Source organism: Schistocerca gregaria, chromosome 1 (assembly GCF_023897955.1).
Source record: "Schistocerca gregaria isolate iqSchGreg1 chromosome 1, iqSchGreg1.2, whole genome shotgun sequence".
Classification (NCBI taxonomy): Eukaryota; Metazoa; Arthropoda; class Insecta; order Orthoptera; family Acrididae; genus Schistocerca; species Schistocerca gregaria.
The window spans coordinates 1161854353-1161873527 of NC_064920.1; the positions used below are offsets into that span (position 1 = coordinate 1161854353).

Here is a 19175-nt window from a genome sequence, read left to right on the forward strand (position 1 = left end):
TAATCTGCCAGGAAGTTTCATATCAGCGCACACTCCGCTGCAGAGTGAAAATCTCATTTTGGTGACTACGATCTTGTTTTAAGGAAGCATGGTGAGGGAAATCGGTCACACCCTTTCAAAGCAACCATCCTGGCACTCGTCTTAAGCGATTTAGATAAATCACTAAAGAGCAAAATATATATTTCCACAAGGGCCTCTGAATCGCATTATTACTTCGCCATTATGATCAGTGGGTTCCAGTAAAACTGAAACGGTTAACGTGCAGTCTGTTTTCTTGTTGATAAAAACCCCCAAGGATGATGCGGAATATAAAACGTATCAATTTCAGGGAAGGACTCCTGTCCTGGGAGCCAAAGATACCATGGCAAGCGTGTTGAGTGATAACTCCCATAGTGGTAAGAGATACCTCGAAAATCGTTGTTTGTCTGGTGTAATGATTTAACTGACTTCTAATGTATGTTCTGTTCTTTGGGGCCCGCAGCGCGAAATATGTCTTTTAATGACATAATTATTTATGAAATATCCAGGTGCACTGCTATGTAAGTTGTTTGTGTTTTATTTTATTCACAATGAGCCCATTTCGGCAACTTGCCATCGTCAGGTGCTCTGTAAATACATGGATAAGTGATGGTCTTATTATAATGGTTTTGTAACTACGAACTGAGAATTTATAATATATTCTTAGGTGTTTTACCTTACATGTGACATCGTTGCTGTCATGTCCTGTCTGTTTTGTAATTATTGATTCTTCCAGGTGTAGAGTGGACATATAAATCAGATGTTACTACGTTACTTTTCTGACAGATGACAGTGGGTCAGCGATGTCATATGTTTACATAGTTACCACTATAAACAAAGGATGTATGAAAGTCAGTTGTTTATTATAACTACTTTTCATGTAGGTTTGTTTCTGATTACGTTTTTGCCTAAAGTTAGTTTTAGTTTTATTTTACGTTTTTAATTTTTCGTAATAATTGTCATCTATGATTTATGTTGGTGTTCTGTCTCTGTTTTGCACTACTCATGTTATCGCTGTTGCTATGGATGTGTGTTGTTTAGAGTCGCTGATATTAAATTTACCCGTTTTCCCGATTTATAATGTGGATAAAGTTTTCTATATAATTTTTGTGCTTTAGGTCGGTTTGTTCGTTCAGTAAATTTGTTGGGTTGCTGTATGCATGTGAATATATTTCGCGTAACACATGCCAAAAATTCTACATAGGGCAAACTGGTAGAAACTTCAAAATTAGATATAAAGAGCACACCAGAGAAAGTGAAAACAACCCATCTACATTTTTTCAACATTTACAAGCTGAGAAACACTATGTAAAACCCATAAACGAAGCACTTGAAATCCTACATATCACGCAAAAGGGAACACTGTTGAACATCCTGGAGGAAATAGAGATATATAAACGTAAAATAAAACTAAAACTAACTTTAGGCAAAAACGTAATCAGAAACAAACCTACATGAAAAGTAGTTATTATAAACAACTGACTTTCATACATCCTTTGTTTATAGTGGTAACTATGTAAACATATGACATCGCTGACCCACTGTCATCTAACTGTCAGAAAAGTAACGTAGTAACATCTGATTTATATGTCCACTCTACACCTGGAAGAATCAATAATTACAAAATAGACAGGACATGACAGCAACGATGTCACATGTAAGGTAAAACACCTAAGAATATATTATAAATTCTCAGTTCGTAGTTACAAAACCATTATAATAAGACCATCACTTATCCATGTATTTACAGAGCACCTGACGATGGCAAGTTGCCGAAATGGGCTCATTGTGAATAAAATAAAACACAAACAACTTACATAGCAGTGCACCTGGATATTTCATGAATAATCTAATGTATGTAGTTGCTAAAACTGCAGAGTTGGTAAATACTACCATGTTGTAGGCGTACTTGTTGAGTTGCAGGTGGGGGATGGGGTGGGTGGGGAGGGCGACAGCAAGAACGCCAAATGATGCCAGGAGGCAGGTGACGTGATGTAAAGATCAGTCATACCAAAAAGACTGCAATCACTGTTTACAGTTTCAAGTGCACATTCGTTCAGCCCTATTGAAAAAGCGTTGTAAAATGGTTCAAATGGTTCTGAGCACTATGGGACTTAACTGCTGTGGTCAGCAGTCCCCTAGAACTTAGAACTACTTAAACCTAACTAACCTAAGGACATCACACACATCCGTGCCAGAGGCAGGATTCGAATCTGCAACCTAGCGGTCGCGCGGTTAGAGACTGTAGCGCCTAGAACCGTTCGGCCAGAAAAAGCGTTGTACCCTCTTACGGAAATAGCAGACATGATTTTTCTGATACGATGTAATTCGTGCATAGAAATTGAAGGACGCCACTTTGAGTCACTTTTGTGAATGTTGCAGCTTATGCAAGCTTTGCAGATAAATAAAATTAATAAAAAACGTGCCTATTTTTTATAATCGTTGGCATTCAATGGTAAATATGAATTTTTCGATTTTCGCTTCGACGTTTCGTCTCATTCGTTTACGAGCGAAGCTTCCCTATCAGTATATCCTCTCTCCCCCTGTATCATTTAAGAAAATTTTCTATTAACATCACTTGAGCATCCTGTATTTTGTTCTGGGGAATTTCTTTTTTTTTTTTTCGAGAAACAGCTGCTACCTCTCTGTTGTACGATGACGTGCTGAAAAGTAATGCCTCCAAATTTTTGACTCTGTTCGCAGTATCGATGGAGGTGTTACATGTCATGCATGCTACTCGGTCGACTTTCCCACTTCGCTGACGCAAGTTACAATCCTCTGCCTCTAGAGGGCTCCGAGTTGTAGCGTGTAATATGGCGGTGTGGAACGTAACTATGTCATCGCGTGATAAACAGCGTGCTGTAATCGAGGTTCTCTGTTTTTCCAAGAATTTATCCCGACTTGCGGGGTTACTGGTTAATCGGTTGACGCATGTTAATTTCATGGGAAGGTCGCCGCCCTCCCGTACCCATCGGGACGGAATTAGTGCACCCCAACAGCGTGCGTCTAGTGAAATCAGTGAAAGAGATCAAATGTGTTGAGATGTCTGCGGGCCGTGTAACTGAGGCGGAGCGTGTGGACCAGCCGGTATTACCTAGGCGGATGTGGAAAACCGCATCTTTAATCGAGGTTCTAACAGCAGAAAACGTGCCTCCAAATGAAACCCATAGGAGAATGGAAACTGTGTACGGTGATGTTTGCATCGACGTCGTGCTCCTAATGATGGAAATTGTGATGCTAATTTCAATGTGTGTGACAGAGGTTGAAGTGTTTCCAAAACTTTAAGGACGCCTTGGGGGACTTCACTTTAATAGTTATAAACGTCAACAAAGTCAAACATTCTACAGTGACGGTATCAACAAAGTGGTCTTTCCCTGGAAGAAATGTGTGCGTCACCAGGGTGACTACATTGAGAAGTAAACACGGAGACATGAGTAATACAGGTGTAGACTTCTAAGACAGTTTTTTTTTAATTTAAAAAAGCTCCGAGGATTTTCCAGGAAAAAAATTCTGAGAAATACCTTTTCAGCACGTCCTCGCAGTATTACTTATATAGACTCTTTAGGATTTTGTATTTTAAAGTCGGTAACGTTTGTTTTCAAAACGAAAATCTGAGCTTCCTGAGGAGTCACGGAATTTGATGGTTCAAATGGCTCTGAGCACAATGGGACTTAACGGCTTAGGTCATCAGTCCCCTAGAACATAGAACTACTTAAACCTAACTAACCTAAGGACATCACACAACACCCAGCCATCACGAGGCAGAGAAAATCCCTGACCCCGCCGGGAATCGAACCCGGGAACCCGGGCGTGGGAAGCGAGAACGCTACCGCACGACCACGAGATGCGGGCCACGGAATTTGATTGCTCTGCTATCTGACTCACTGTCACGTTCATTCCTTCTTTTGCAAATTTGCTGGAGCCTCTGGTATAAACTACTGTGGAACCGGTATGTGAGTGTTGTGGAGGGGGGGGGGGGAGGTATTGTGGTATTGAGGGGTTTCACCATTGCCTTAAGGAATGTTCTACTTTGAATCTTTAACTTCGCAGTTGAATGTCAACTGATATTAAATACGCTGATAACCTAAGACTGCATGTAGCATCAGCATGGGTCAACATACTTACATTCCACATACGCCACCTCGGTTTTGGCCGTATTAACATCTAGTTCACCTGTACTGAATAAAAACTATCTTCACTGCAAGAATCGGTCCGTATGTAGTATAAAGAGCCGGATTGTATGTGACTGCAAGACTAGTATTATGTTCCTGTAACGTGTTACATCTTGAATGTGTACGAGTAATTAAAAAATGTTACAGTAGTGGTAAAGTGAAATAGAAGACTAAAATTTTTTGAAAGGGTTCTAAAATGGGAAAATCATGTTGAGGCACAACTGGGATCATTCTTGAGCTGCGCTGATGTGTTTGGTTTCTTGATCACAAAGACGTCAAAAGCATTGAGAGTCGTCGTGCAAGGATCACAACAGTTTGGTTTGCCCATGCGGAACTGTAACGCAGGTGACCGCAGAACTTAAGGAACAGTATTTGGAAGTAAATATAAATTCCTCTGGCGAAACGTTGTTCCGTAAATTTATGCAAAAAATAATAATTCTACTTTTCTGTAACTTTAGCGAAATGGTGTGCTGTGGCTGCTACGAATGGGTGGGAAGCCATTCTTCCGATTTCTCAGGATGGTGTTCGGATCTCCCACCTAGGCGTTGTGGGTTCCATGAGAGGACAAGGGGTATACGAGTCGGTTGGAGGAGAAGGTGGCTGTAGCGTGACAGATGGCGTTCGTGAAAGCTCTTTATTGTCCCAATAAACTCAGAGCACTTACAGGTGGGCGCCGTCGTCCTTTCGCGCAGCCTGGTCGATCCACTGCTTCGATGTTCTGCAGGTTGTTGATCTCCCAGATCTCGCAGGTGACACGTTGTCGTGAGGTATTCATTGAGAAGCTTTTACCGCCAGCGCGGCACGAGCACGGAGTGACGTCAAAGCTGAGTTTTCCTAGGAGCAAGAATTTTGCGCTGCGTGAACAGGATAGGGCGTTTTACGTTAGCAGTGACACGACACCAAAATACGTCTCGCATTTCAATTTTCTTCAAAAGTGAAACCGGACGTGCACTAACTACACAGTCCATACGTGCTGTTTGGTTATTAGTTATTAATTACTTCCTCATTATTTGCAACAGGTTCTATGAAAAAACTAACGCCTTACACGACTATAAGATGCAACAATGAGTCAGCTACATACAACAAATGACAAGATTCATACATTTCAGGGAGTATCATATAGCAAAAGTGTGTGGTACACTGCACAAAACATAGTGCTATATTATTTGTTGTATTATTACTGCTCATCAGTAAGATATTGTAGTGGAAAACCGAGTACTTGAGTGACAATGTCACTTTTTTGAGTAACTTTGCTAAGAGGAGTTGAAGGCGTGTCAGTGGTGCACCTGGGCAATGATGCTTCAGAGTGCTCCGCGGACGAATGTCTTTCATTATAATTTGCGCTTGGTGAGCTTGGAATTGCATTGACTCTGTTGATTTAGCACTTCCATCTCTGTGACGATTTGGAGAACTTCAATTTTGGTCTGAGTAATGAGATTTGAACGAAATTTTTTCACTCAGAGAGCCATTGTTTTGAAGAACTTGTCGGTTTCGTCCTTTTGTGGTGGTCGATTCGGCTGATGTTCCAGACAGGAGTCCCCAAGCGGAGTCTGTCTCTCTTCTTCTCTTTTCAGTGGAGAAGGGCATTGCTTCCCTTCCTCTTTTCGGTCGGATGACGTTGGCATGTGGCCGTAAAACCTGATTCCGAAGTCTTCAAAGAATCGTTGCTTCGGTTCATACTCAGTTGTCTCTACAAAGGTTCTAACGTCCCCTTAGAAAAATTACGAAAGACTGTGCTAGTAGACCTCTTACATTATTTGATTTTCAACCAGCTGAGCAAAACTGAACGTACTCAGACAGTTCTCTCTTTACTTATTCTGATCGTCATTAAACTGACACACAATATTTTTTTTAGCGCAACGCAATCTGACTTTCAATAATCCCTATAGAAGAATGGCCCTGACTAACAATTACTTATACCTTTCATGAATCATTTACCTCAAAAAATCTTCGTTACTCGAACTACTGCAATACAGTGAGCGCCAATACTGCCAGCTAAATAAAATATTCTATCTAGCGATAGGCGTAGCTAGCAAATGAAAGATTTTGATAGACGACAAACAATGTACTTACCTTAATAATGTTCAAAAGTTATCATCTTTACAAATTTCCTATTTCTGGCGGACGCACGTCCAGATCGTCCGCTTATAGCAACCTCTCAAAACTCTGACATCTCTCTCCCCACGTCGACGACTGCTGGCGGCTCACCTGCAACTGCGCAACGCTACGCGCTGTTCACATCCAACTACCCAACACTACAATAGCGAATATTCCAACAATGGCAACCAGCCACAGACTTCACACAGCGCAGTCAGTGATTTTCACACAGGGCGCTACGTGGCGTTACCAACATAAAAACCTAAACAGCCTACTTACAAGGTATCGTCTGCGTTGCTGCAGAGACCATTATTCGATTTCGCCGACGCGTTAGGCCAATTTCCCACGTACTCTCGGTGCGGAGCATAACATTTGAAAAAAGAACTCTAACACTCTTTTTCTTTTGCAGCTATCCCTGTAATACCTACTTATTTTTCCTTGTCTTCTATAGGGGCCACGAATACTCCCCCCCACGCTCATTCATTACAACGCTGCATACAACGCATTAGACTTTTCCCGAACCACTTGTCCTGTTGTCCTGCCGCGCCTGAGGCAAAGCGAGTTACGTGCCTTGTAGAGCCTCAGTTCGACCCTGAGTGCATCAGTGGTGCGGCTGCACTACTTATGGGCGGTGCTGTCCGTATGAAGATGGGGCGGTAGCGACCTCACAGTGGAAGCACACACTGTGATGGGCGTTGACCCGATTCGGTCTGTTGACCAGCCTTGCCGGATGGTCAGTACTTAGACGTGGGTTACGTGTGGTGTTGCTGCCACAAATGTCACTTCACCCCGTTTCCAAGTGCCCCTGGTTTTTCGGTAACTGGCTGGGCGTTGACCAACATTCGGACGGTGGCGCGCCAGAGGGTGTCGTGGCGTAATTCTGCACCGACGTAATGCTGCACGTGTTTCTTTTACGGCTACGAGTCCTGTCACCTAGTCTTGTACCGTTATACTGCACATGTAGCACGCGTGTGTCGTGAAAATCACAGAATAAATTGTGTAAAGATACAGGGAATAATTTTACCTTCAGTCAGCATACAAATAGAGAAGGGGAACGAGTGAGTAATATAGGCACGAGACACCTTCCGCCCTCTGTTACACATTCATTAGTGATGCGCCCGGGGATGCATAAAAAAGGTGCAGCGTAACTTTCAGGGCTCATTCGTCACACATAGAAGAACATAATTTGTTATTACATCACGTTAGTGGTAGGGTGTCAGAGAGTATCCCGCGGAGAGTGGTCCCTTGAACGTGGATCCACGATAGAACTCGTTTTTCTACAGCTATTCATGCTACAGTTGTTACACTCTACAAATTTTCACTGGTATTACAGTTTCTAGCAATTTATCATGAATAGCATAATTTTACCATAACAGATTCCTTCTCTTATGTTTCTGCAGTATGTTAGATTTACTTACATTCAGTATCAGCTACCACTCCCTCCACCATTCATGAATTCACTGCAGGTCTTCCTGGATATCGCTACCGTGTTGTGGCCTTGCTACCTTCTTAGACACACTCGACGTTACATCATTTATATGTAGCGTAAGCAGTAGTGTCCTGTAAACATGCTTGAGGTGCTTCTGAAGTTACCTTTATAACTTTCGATTTCGTTCCGTTAAGAGCGATGTGTTGCAGGGATTCCACTCACAAATCTGGTCCGATACTTGATAAGTTTGTATTTCCGTCACTGATGGCAGTGCAAGATCGTGTCAGAGGCCTTTCTGAAAACAAGGAACACGGTATCAACCTGATTGGCGATGTCTACGGCGCTGTGCATCTACTGGAAGAGCAGAGTGAGCAGACTTTCGCAGTATCGCTGTTCGCAGAATCCTTTTTCGCTTTTATAGGGAAATTTTTTAAAACTCAACCATTGTTAAAGAACTACTGAAGCTTTTAAAGATACATCTATGAAAACTGCCGTTTGATCACTTCTCTGTTAGAAATTAAAAATATACTGTACGTATGTCAGTGTTCTTGGATATTCAACCCCTGAGGAGGTGAAAAGCCTTCAAAACCTCGTAAACCTTCTAAACTAAATCAAGAAAGCTATTTAACAGCCACCACGACAAATCGGCTTAGACACAATTGAATAACATCGTTAGTACATTACTTTTTCAGCAGGCCTAATATATATGTTTATAAAATTATTTTTGTTGCAATTACTGCGCAAACTAATCAGTGATGTAGATTCCATCCACAGAAATACCCCCTTGCGATGAAAGAGTTGAGTACCAGGTTTAAGACTAGCGCTAATAACCACAGACCACTTACCCGACTTGTATCTTTTCTTTATTTTTTTAGCTCGCTATATGAAAATAAATGAAACACGTTGAAACACTTTAATTATGGAAAGAATGGTAGCCATGTAAAGTGTCACTAACGTTTTACAGTGTGCAAATTTACTGCAGTGGGAGTACAAACGTGAAAATAAGATTACAGAAAAAACAAAGAAAATCTGTGCAGACTATACAGCCTATGCGAGAGAGGCATCGCGCGCTAAGCTAACTATTATAGATTTTTTTTTAAATTTAAGCTTTTCCGTCACTGAATTCCTTACGACCAGGTAATTATGAAACTATTTCTTTTGGTACTGCAATACAGCTGCTGACAAATGGCCTATTGTGTTCAAACTCTAATTGAAACTGTGGCATGAGTGATCTGGTCAGGATTTGCATCGTTTAAGCGGAGGTGATGTTTTGACGAAATCATCGGGGGTGACTGGTAATGGAGCTGAATTTTTTACCACTGTCTCCAATAAGAAGTAGTCTTCTATGTATAAAAATATTTCAAAACTCTTGGTACTGTACACATAGTGACGATTGTAGGGAAGGGCTTGAACAATATTTTAGCTGCATCAGGGGAAAGCATTTTTACTACGTTCTTTGATTTCAAGGAAAGTTCATGTTCCTCAGATATGCAGCCTCAAGTGTTTTGAACCCTTCGTTATAGAAATTCCCTCTCGAATAGTCTTCGTAGCCTGTTGCAATTTTATCAGAGGTTCTAGTGCCAATTCTACGCTCTGGGGCAAAAAAGAAACCTGTCAGGTTGGTGTAACGCCTTTCTGAAAATTAACTGATAGCCCACACCACTGTTACCCACATAGATGCCGATATTTTCAAACATTCACGTACACTAACGAAATAATGCATACTGAAACCAAATATGCATTAGAATAGTGATTTATTACAGCTTAATTTAAGATTTTTGAGATCAACACCTTAGTAAAATTTGACAACAGGTCTAGACACTGCAATTTCTTAGACGAGAACTCTTTAATTACAGTTGCGGGGAGAGCGCTTTGTGGTAAGACACCCCAGCAAGTACGGTTACTTATTGGCTTATGGGTAACTACTACCGATGATGAAGCCACCATGTTCGTAGTTTGCGTACATATTCTGGTGACTGCCATTACTAGATGACCGTCATTCGGTCAGTCTCTTTCCCCCGTGCACCAATATTACATGACGTGCTCATCCAACACGAAGCTAATCGTGCGATCGTAACCAGTAGGACGCCTATATCTATGCTCCTAAATCCACTTAATGCTGTGTGGTGGAACGTACTTTCTCTACCACCGTCTCTTCCCTTTCTAATCGAAAAAGGTGGGAAGGAAAACAACTGTACGTAAGCCACCGTGCGGGTTGGAATATCTCTAGCTTTCACATCAGGGTCTTTTCACGAGATATACATACATATGAGGAACAATACATTGCTTGACGCGTCTAGGAAAGTACGCTCTTGGCACAGTAAACCACACCGTGATGCAAAACGCCACTGTTGTTGCGTCCGGATAAAATGTCTGTGACGCTTTCATGCTTACTCAAGATACCTGTGGTAAAAAACCCGCTGATCGCCTTGGAATTTCCTCCGTTTTCTCATCCAGTTCTATCTAGTGCAGATACCACACTCGGGAGCAACATTAAAGTATCAGTCGAACGAGGGATTTTTAATCTGGAACAGGAAACAAGGGCGTGTACTAGTTAAGGAACACAAACAATGAGGTCCTAGAGGAAGAGCTGGGGAAAACCATTGAACATTATTTACTATTAAGACCTCCTCCAAAAATTTATTGGCTAACAAGAAATTCTTTCCAAAACAGTAACAAAGTACAACTATCAATGTTCCTTTTCCTATATATAAAGGAAAAAATATTAAACATCAGTTTCAAGAAAAATTATTAAACTTCAAATACCAGATGTTAAACAACTTAGACATGCTTCACAATTTTCAGAGGATTATGAAAGATCAGACACATTACATATTAATAAAATACAATTGACTAGCCCGAAGTCAGACCGGGGTACAAGACGGATAGCGGCAACAGAGCCTGGCCGTAGACCTGGGGCCGCAGCCCGTGGCGAAAAGCATGCAAGCGAGATTAGATTGACCTCTGAAACATGTACATTAAAAGCTTTCTCAAACAGTAAAACGGTACAACAAGAATAAATACAGCCTTTGGCCTACCTTTGAAAGATGCCACACTCATAGCGCGTTTAAACACCGGAATAACCAAGAATCGAAAGTTATTTACACTTCAGATGTAAAATTAGTATCACCAAAATCTTGACAAATGCGAAATATGCTTTAAGAACTAGTATCCACAACTCAAAACGTTCCTTGACCCTTCTTATAAGGTTGGCTGTTTATTAGCTGTATGATCACATCAGGGGCTTTTAAGTAGCCTACTTCAATTAACCTTGTGGAATTCGTCCCTGTACAGTTTCGTATAATTTAACAGATGCAAGTACCGTTTGAGTATCATATAAAATATTCTACTTCTTCCGTTAAAGAGTAGACGTGCTTTCTATAGAGGGAGATATACATTAACTGCAAGAACTAAGTCACTACCGCGAGTTAAAGTGGATCACTTTTCTTAAGTTAAACACAGCGTGAAACTTATAATTGAGCGCAGACCCCAAAGCCTTCAAATCAAAATTTAAAGAAAAGGAACAAAAGGAACAAACGAAAAACTCTAAGCAAATAAGCCAATTTCCATATCGGAAGCAGTTGAGCACATGCCAGCGACCCCTTCAAATGATCACCAATAAAATACAGAATGTGGGAACGCAACCGAAGATCAAAACCAAACGGAAAGCAAGCTCCAAGCTGCTTCAAACAAACTGCCGACAATCGAGACAGGTTTCCCGCCAACATTACAAATGATTCTCACCCATTAAGAGAAGGGGGCAGGACGTGTCCGTGTCCTCAACGGGAAAATCAAAGAATGCGTTGATGCGGTGTCCAGCAAAATCCCACGATTAATGCATTCCGAGCAACTAGGGTAGCCCGGGGGACGAGCCGTAGGCTCCGCCGAATCGCATTGACTTCTCCAGGAGGAAACCCGGAACCACGCGAACTAACACAGCCAGCACAGAGGTAGCCTCGCCAAACACGTTGCGTCAACAGTCGCAGCGTCCGGTACGGTAAACAGCGGCCCAAGGCGCTCGCACCAGAGAATCCGTGCACCAGAAATACGTACGCTCGACTCGACACCACTGCGAACCCCACCAGCTTCCACCATCTCCTCCTCGCTCGATCGTCTCCCTCCTGCCCGCCACCGACAGAGACCGAAGACCCTCGAACAAACAAAGAAAGAGATCTCGCCAAGAGCGATCTGTCGCTATTGGAGAACGGCTATTAAACTATCTACTTCTTCAGAACTATTCCAATGAATCTATGTACGGCATGTTCATTACATGTTCTAACAACCCTACCACAACAAAAGTCAAAACTTTACTAAGATCGTAATCTTGCTCACGCTGCCATATATTGCATTTTCGAGCAACGACAAAGTTATAGTATGTGGCAGGTGTCATTAGAGCACAGTTAATAAAGTCATTTCTTGAAATAATGGATAAACTAGGCACTCATCTTTTCGTGTTTCCCACGCTGTACTTGTTGTGAAATCGTGGCTCAATCGTCGAAATTCTAGGTAGTGGTGATTCCAATCTCGGATGCAAAGAGGCCTAGGTGTCATCACGCGATATTCAAAAGTTTGTAGATGTGTTTCATAAACCATTTTGAAGATTAAACTTTTGCAAGTTAGGACAATGGTGATGTAAAAAAAAGTAATCAGCACTCCGAATTTAAGTTAGACTTATTTTTTATTACTTATGTTGTAATATCACGTAACTCGTTCCAAAACATCACTTCACAATATAAAACATACTTGAAAATATCTTCCTCACTGTTAAAGTTAACATTTCATAAAATGACATGACATGAAAACCAAAGCTTGACTCTCTAATAACTGCCTACGCACCCAGAAATCGGAGTTACAAGTACGTCAAAGATCATAGTGACAAAAGAAAGAATACACATAAGAATAATATGATTGCAATATATACATATCGATGTATCGAAGTACTTCTACATTAATGAAATCAAATCTGAATGTTGACACAGAAATATCTGATAGAAACACAGTAGAATATTGCAGGTATTGGGAGGTTGAGGTGAGGTGCCGTAATGGTTACGTAATTCAAGTACCATTACAACGTGATTAGCTGTATGTAGACGTTCCACTTTAAATTTCTTTGTATGAATCCTCCCAGATATTTATCTGATGTAACTGTTTACAGTCATTGCACAGCAATAGTGTATTCAAATACCTTATCTCTCAGCCTATTTATTCGCAACACCCAACATTTGTTTACGTTAGGTATAATTGTCAATCACTGGAAGATGTGTCCATCTTCTTCCTAAGTTTAGGTATAATTTTTCGGCGTTCCGACTTCTTATATACAACAAAATCATTCACAAACAGCCTCTTGGAATCTCCAATATTACCCAGTAGGTCATTTAAGTCGTATAATACTCCCGTTGGGTCCTCCCGAAATTACAATTATAAGCGGTGATCTAAAAGTTTCCTTTGGGAGACCATACAGTCCATAGCCGATATGATTCTGTCGCAGTTGTAGTACATATACTTTGACGACTGGTTTCGAACAGTCTGGTTCAGTCTCAAGTCTGACCTACTGAGGCACTGTAAGTGCCTGATCTCAACGACAACCCTCTAAAATTGGCAATACATGCATCAGACAGTGACTGTAGTTAGGTGTGACATTATACACAAGCTCGCTACACAAGTGTTTCTGACCCTCATGCCTCGCTTACCTTTAACTACAGAACGTGTGGTCTATCTTTATCTTTATCGTACTTTATCGTACTTAGGCTGCCGTGAAAAAACTTAATATTCTATAAAGACGATGTCGATTTTTATCCGATGACTTCATATGTCACCTGGGGGATAGTAGACGTATTGATAGTGGTTTCAACGTCGTCTGCCAACAGAAATCCTCGTGACATGCTACCAGATGGTCATCTGTGTCCACCCATTTGACAGGTAATGCTCACAGACAGAAGGCTAAATGTGATGAAGATGAGTGAAACAAGCACGAAACCTTGCCACGGTGACGCACTCATACTTTCTACAGCCAACTGAGTTACTTTGAAAGGGAGCAGATTGTGGCCTTCAGAGTCGCGGATGGTCCTATCGGAGAACTGCCACACATGTTGCACGAGCTGCGTCAGTTGAGCAACGATGTCGAATAACAGTGGTGACGTAAATACTCTCACACCGATAGAGGAGCTTCCGGACACTCGCACGGCCCAGGCGCTCACCAGGATAGTTGTGTTGCGACGGGAGCAGTGGCAGATCCTTCAGTTCCTACAGCTGAGATGAGAAGGATTGTGAACCCAGGCATGTCAGCAGAAACTGTCGTGAACCGGCTATTAGCAGCGGGACTGCGGGCACGCAAAACCTCTAGCCCGTCTTCCACTCACGCCACAGCATCGACGTGCACGACTCGACAGATGTCGTCATAGGATCTCTTGGAAAAGGAATTGCGCACCATGGTCGTCAGCAATGGAAGCAGATTCTGTCTGCAAGCAAGTGATTGTCGTTTGTGCTTGCAACGTACAGCTGGTGAACGCTGTCCCATTCTGGGCATTTGTCCACTGACCCTGGCCTCACCCCAGGATCTACCGTATGGGATGCAAAAAGTTATAACTGTCGTTCACCTTTGGCATTTCTAGAGGGAACGCTAACCAGCGCTCGGTACGTGGAGAATGTTGTCGGACCTGTTATTTTGCCCTTATTGCAACTGGGAGCTGGTGTGATGCTCCGGAAGGCTAAGGCTTCCCATGAAATTTTACGTGCTCCGTAAGACGTGCTTCAGTTTAGGTTTACAGGAGAGACATTTTTTTATTATAAGTTCTCTTGAACATCTGGTATGACAGCTCTAGCTTGTTGACTCAAGTTGATAGTGCTGTTCGTTCAGGTAGATTAGGTTCCTGCCATTCCCCCAAGTACTTAAATCTGTTCGATTTCTTGATCTCTCCCTGGTCTAGATGCAGCGTACTAGGAGATTCACCTATGTTCGCGATGTACTGCGTTTTCTCAAGCGATACATGAAGCTCAACCTTTGCCGCTTGGTGTCTCAGAACGTTGAGTTGTTTCATTGAAGTTTATATTGAATCTGATAGAAGTGCTCGGTCATAAAAGGTGTACTACTTTGTTCCGGCAGTGTACACCCAATGTATAACCTGGTATCACTTTAGAGCTCATGATTGATTCCCTTCGCTGATTTCATGCGATTTTTACAACCAACCTCTGCAGTGTTCGACATTCTGTGTCTGTCAGTACACGAGGTCTGCTTGGTTCTGGTTCAGCTATGGTTGTTTCTTCGCGCTTCCTCTTCACAGTCGCATCATCAACGGTCCGGTAGCTTTAGAAGCGTTGAAACGCCATTGCTGGATTATTTTAGGTGACATCCAGCGCCCAGTAGACTTTCATAGTCACTCAACTGCCTAACTGGCCCATTCTGCTGACACTGCTTCTCTAGTGAAAACAGGATAAGAGCTGCCTCCTCTTATACTAGCAACTAATGGTCAGTTCCATTTTTTATATTGGTATTTGCATACTTTTTCAGATAGTGTAACTATACAAGCCGTATAGCAGAAAGAAGCATGTACCCAACATTCTCTCTCTTTTCAGCCCTACCTCACAGGGAGGACTGCAGGTTGCTGAAGTAGTACATTTTGTCCTTTGCATCTGAAGCACCCACATTGTTACATGTACTCTAATATGGACCCAAAGTAGCCTTTTCTCCAGCAAACACAGTAGCTACATGAGCTGAAACTGTCTCAGTCAAGTATCTGAACAGTGTCTAACGTATCATTTCAGCATGACTCTATGACCATAGATTCACAACACTCCGAGATCAATCAATCAGTGAGAAGCAAACGGTAGCTGCTGCCACCTCCTTTTTTCCAAGGTAGTTGTAGGGCTGCATACTGGTTGCAGCCAAACAGAAATTTATGAAGATATTTCTCTACACAATACTGCCAAGAGGAACCAAAAGTGAGCACCTTTGGTTGGGAAATAGTTTCAGTGACCTTGAAAGGATGGGCTGACTAAAGAACTTAAAAGACGAGCAGATGGCTAGAAAGTCCTGAGACCACAATGAGAACAAATAAACTGTGGAGCATCAAATACTGATAGAGGTGTTGTGTTGTTAAGGCACTCGGGAGGGCAGCGTTCAGTGCTCCAGCCAGATTTAGGTTTTCCTTACATCGCTTATGACAAAAGCTGGGGTTTCTCCTCAAAGGATACTGCTAGTTTGCTTCCGCTTTCCTCCTCATTCTGAACTTGTGCTCCATCAATTATGACCCTGTCACCGAAATTGTGATTTCTACTGGCGAATACAAGGCACAAAACAGACGAAAGCTGGTGTCCCAGAAAGGAAAGGAAAGGGAGACGATTAAAAGAAGATTCAAGACAGTAAGGTACCTCATGGTTTGTCCGACATCAAACACCAATGAAGAAACGATTCACGCACTTTTACTAAGACACTTTTAACTGGTGACCCTTGTCAAACATATGTATGGTTCTAGCTGAGAATATGTGTAGTAATATCCATTAAGTCACTGACAATGGTTGTCAGTAGCTATGTAAGACTTTTCTGCTTAGTCACAGAAGACAATATTTTGTAGTGACTCTAATATTCTCTTTCTTTCTCTGTCCCACTCGATGTGTTGTAGTCTTTGCTCTCTGGAGAACTAACAGTACTGTGTCTCTCCCAAAACATCGATGTCCATGGGACACATTCTACTTATTTCATTAATTAATAACTATGGTATTTCCTTTTTGGCACTTATATTGAGCATTTAAGAAACATGGTCGGCAAGTCCAGCAAAATAAAGTTATTGGCTGGAGTGTTGTGGGGCCACTGGCTGGTGCCCCACCACCCAGCTCTCACTTGCTCACTGCTCTAGCAATGCCCTTTGCCAGCAAGGGAGAGATGGCTCACTGTAGTGCTGTGTCACATGATCACAACCTCTCATTACTGAGTGTCAGGCCACCACCGCTAATTACTTGCTCACCACTCTAACAGACGACCAGAACTGTGTGTCAGCAGCCTAAGCCACCAGAGGAGTGATGGCTCAGTGTGGTGATGTGTCACATGGTCACGACCTCTTGCTGCTGTGTGCAGCCCACCACTCGTCTTCTTACCTGCTCATTGCTCTATCAGGTGCTCAGAACAGTGCGTCAGCATCCTCAAACCACCAAGTGAGTGACAGCTTAGAATATGGTGTGTGATGCGGTCAGGGCCTCTCACTACCGTGCGCAGCCGACCACCAGCCTTCTTACCAGCTCACCACTCTAGCAGGTAGTCAGATCAGTGTGTCAGCATTCCCAAGCCACCATGAGAGTGACAGCTGAGAATGTGGTGTGTGACGTGGTCATGACCACTCACCCAGCCCACCCCTGCCTTCTTACTAGATCACCGCTCTAGCAGGTAGTCAGATGAGTCCATCAGCGCCCTCAACCAGCAGGGGAGTGACGGCTAAGTGTGTGGCGTGTGCCGTGGTCAGGGCCTCTCACTACTGTGCGCAGCCCACCACCAGCCATCTTACCAGCTCACCACTCTAGCAGGTAGTGGGATCAGTGCATCAGCGCCCTCAGCCAGCAGGGGAGTGACAGCTCGGTGTGGTGGTGTGTCCACAGAGAAGGGCGCGGCGCCGACGCCGTTGTCCCGGCAGAAGGTGGGCGCCGAGGAGGCGCTGTCGGCCCCGCCAGACCGCAGGAGGGACTCCCCGGCGGCGAGGGTTCCGGGCCCCACGGCGCGCCCCGCGCTGGCCGGCGCCACAGGTACTCACCCCACCCCACTACCCCAGCCCACTACTCGCACCTCACTCCAGCATGACCCTGCGCATGCCGTAGCTCTCCCACTCGCACACTCACTCCCTAGGTGTAGCTCACGAGTAGACGGACTTCCATTTGTACAAAGAGATCTGGAGGGAATGTCCAGATCGTTGTGCCAGGCATGAACAGCATTTGGGCTGCAAACTGAGCCTTCATCATCAAATGGAACGATACTTAGTGAAAACGCCATTATCTATCGCCAGGAGCTGCTGTTAAAATTCCATTATCGAACAACCGGTTTTGGTCCACATATCATCATCAGGTTCATAAAAACGTTTTCAGTGTCATATTAGGCGACAAAATCAATGACATCAATAATAAAATCCAGGAATTCGCCAATGTTGTCAGATTGTGATATCATGACGAACTCATCGATTTTATCACTTGACATCATTGATTTTGGGGCACAGTATGAGGTTTTCAATATTTTTATCGACCTGATGGTGGTCTCCAGACCAAAACTGGTTGTTCAATATCTAAATTTCATGTCCAGCTGTTGGCGGTAAATAATGGCGTCTTTCAAATATTTTCGAGCTGTGGGACACCACTTTCTTAAAATATACTGGTACCTAGCACCTCTTGGGGGGCAGTATAAATAACTCTCACAGGCTTCCCTACTCTCAGACACACAATTTCTTTTCACGAAGAATATTCTTCCGCTATCATAACCGGACCAGCGTCAGTCTGCTCGTTGTACTGCAGCTGTTTCTGCCGAAATGTGGTTGGGTATAATGGAAAAGGTTACAGAGAAGAAACACAACGATTTTAAAGTAATTTAGATATACCAAATGCGACCAAATTGCAGAAAACGATCACTGGGAGAATAAATAACAAGTCAAATCATTCGGACATATGGCTGGAAATGCATTCCAAGGGAGACACATAGTTTGAGATGGAGATAAGAGATCTTGGATAGTGAAGGTTTCACTGACTGGAACCACACATGAGGACACATCACACAAGTCATAATTTTCTCTCTCTACTAATGTTTTAGCTCCACACTCAAGAGGGCAGTGAGCTGAGGCAACATCAAGAAGTAGCCACATCACCATTCATAGCTCCAATGGAATGTCTACCAACAAGGAAAGCAGGGTCTTTCTCTGGAAGTGCATGTATGTCTCACCTTTGAGGCACTGTGGAAGCATGACCGGTTTAGTGAGGTGGTCATAAATAATCCCCGCCAATACACTGTGACTGAACCTGTGCAGATGCTTCTCTATCTCCAGACCATCAGCAATGTGTGTTGCATGTAGCAGAGGTTGAAGATACTGCCATGGTGGCCAGAATCGTCTCTTCGGCGGCAAGTGTGTATGCAGTAAGGCATGTGCGGTTTGTGAGTGATACGGATAGTGGTAGTTGTCCAGGAGATATATTTCAGATGGCCATCTTGCTTACCCGATGCTGGCGGCCAACTGTTTAATTTTGGCACTAGGGCAATTGTCAAAGGTTTTTTATCTCTACCTTAAACTAGGTGTATCTCTCTGTATGCCCGTTTTTCCTCTTTATCTTCTCAGTAGTCCTTTGCTACAATTTGTTTCCATTAAGAAAAATCATCATCTATTCTTCAACACAAATGAAATTTGAGGCATACTTTCGTTTAAGGTAGCCATTAATGCACAAAACAGATTTCCAAGTTCTGCAAATGAAAGGAATTCTTACCATTTTTATACATTTAC

At 42.9% G+C, this 19175-nt stretch overlaps 1 protein-coding gene across 1 annotated transcript in view; it reads left to right on the forward strand.

Moving 5' to 3' along the window:
• The window catches only part of LOC126316749 (lachesin-like), a 607630-nt gene that overhangs the window by 555955 nt on the left and 32500 nt on the right, over window positions 1–19175 (forward strand). Inside the window, exon 8 of the mRNA XM_049992876.1 lies at window positions 17302–17445. Within this exon, the coding sequence (XP_049848833.1) occupies window positions 17302–17445 (144 nt within the window). The remainder of the gene's footprint in view (window positions 1–17301; window positions 17446–19175) is intronic.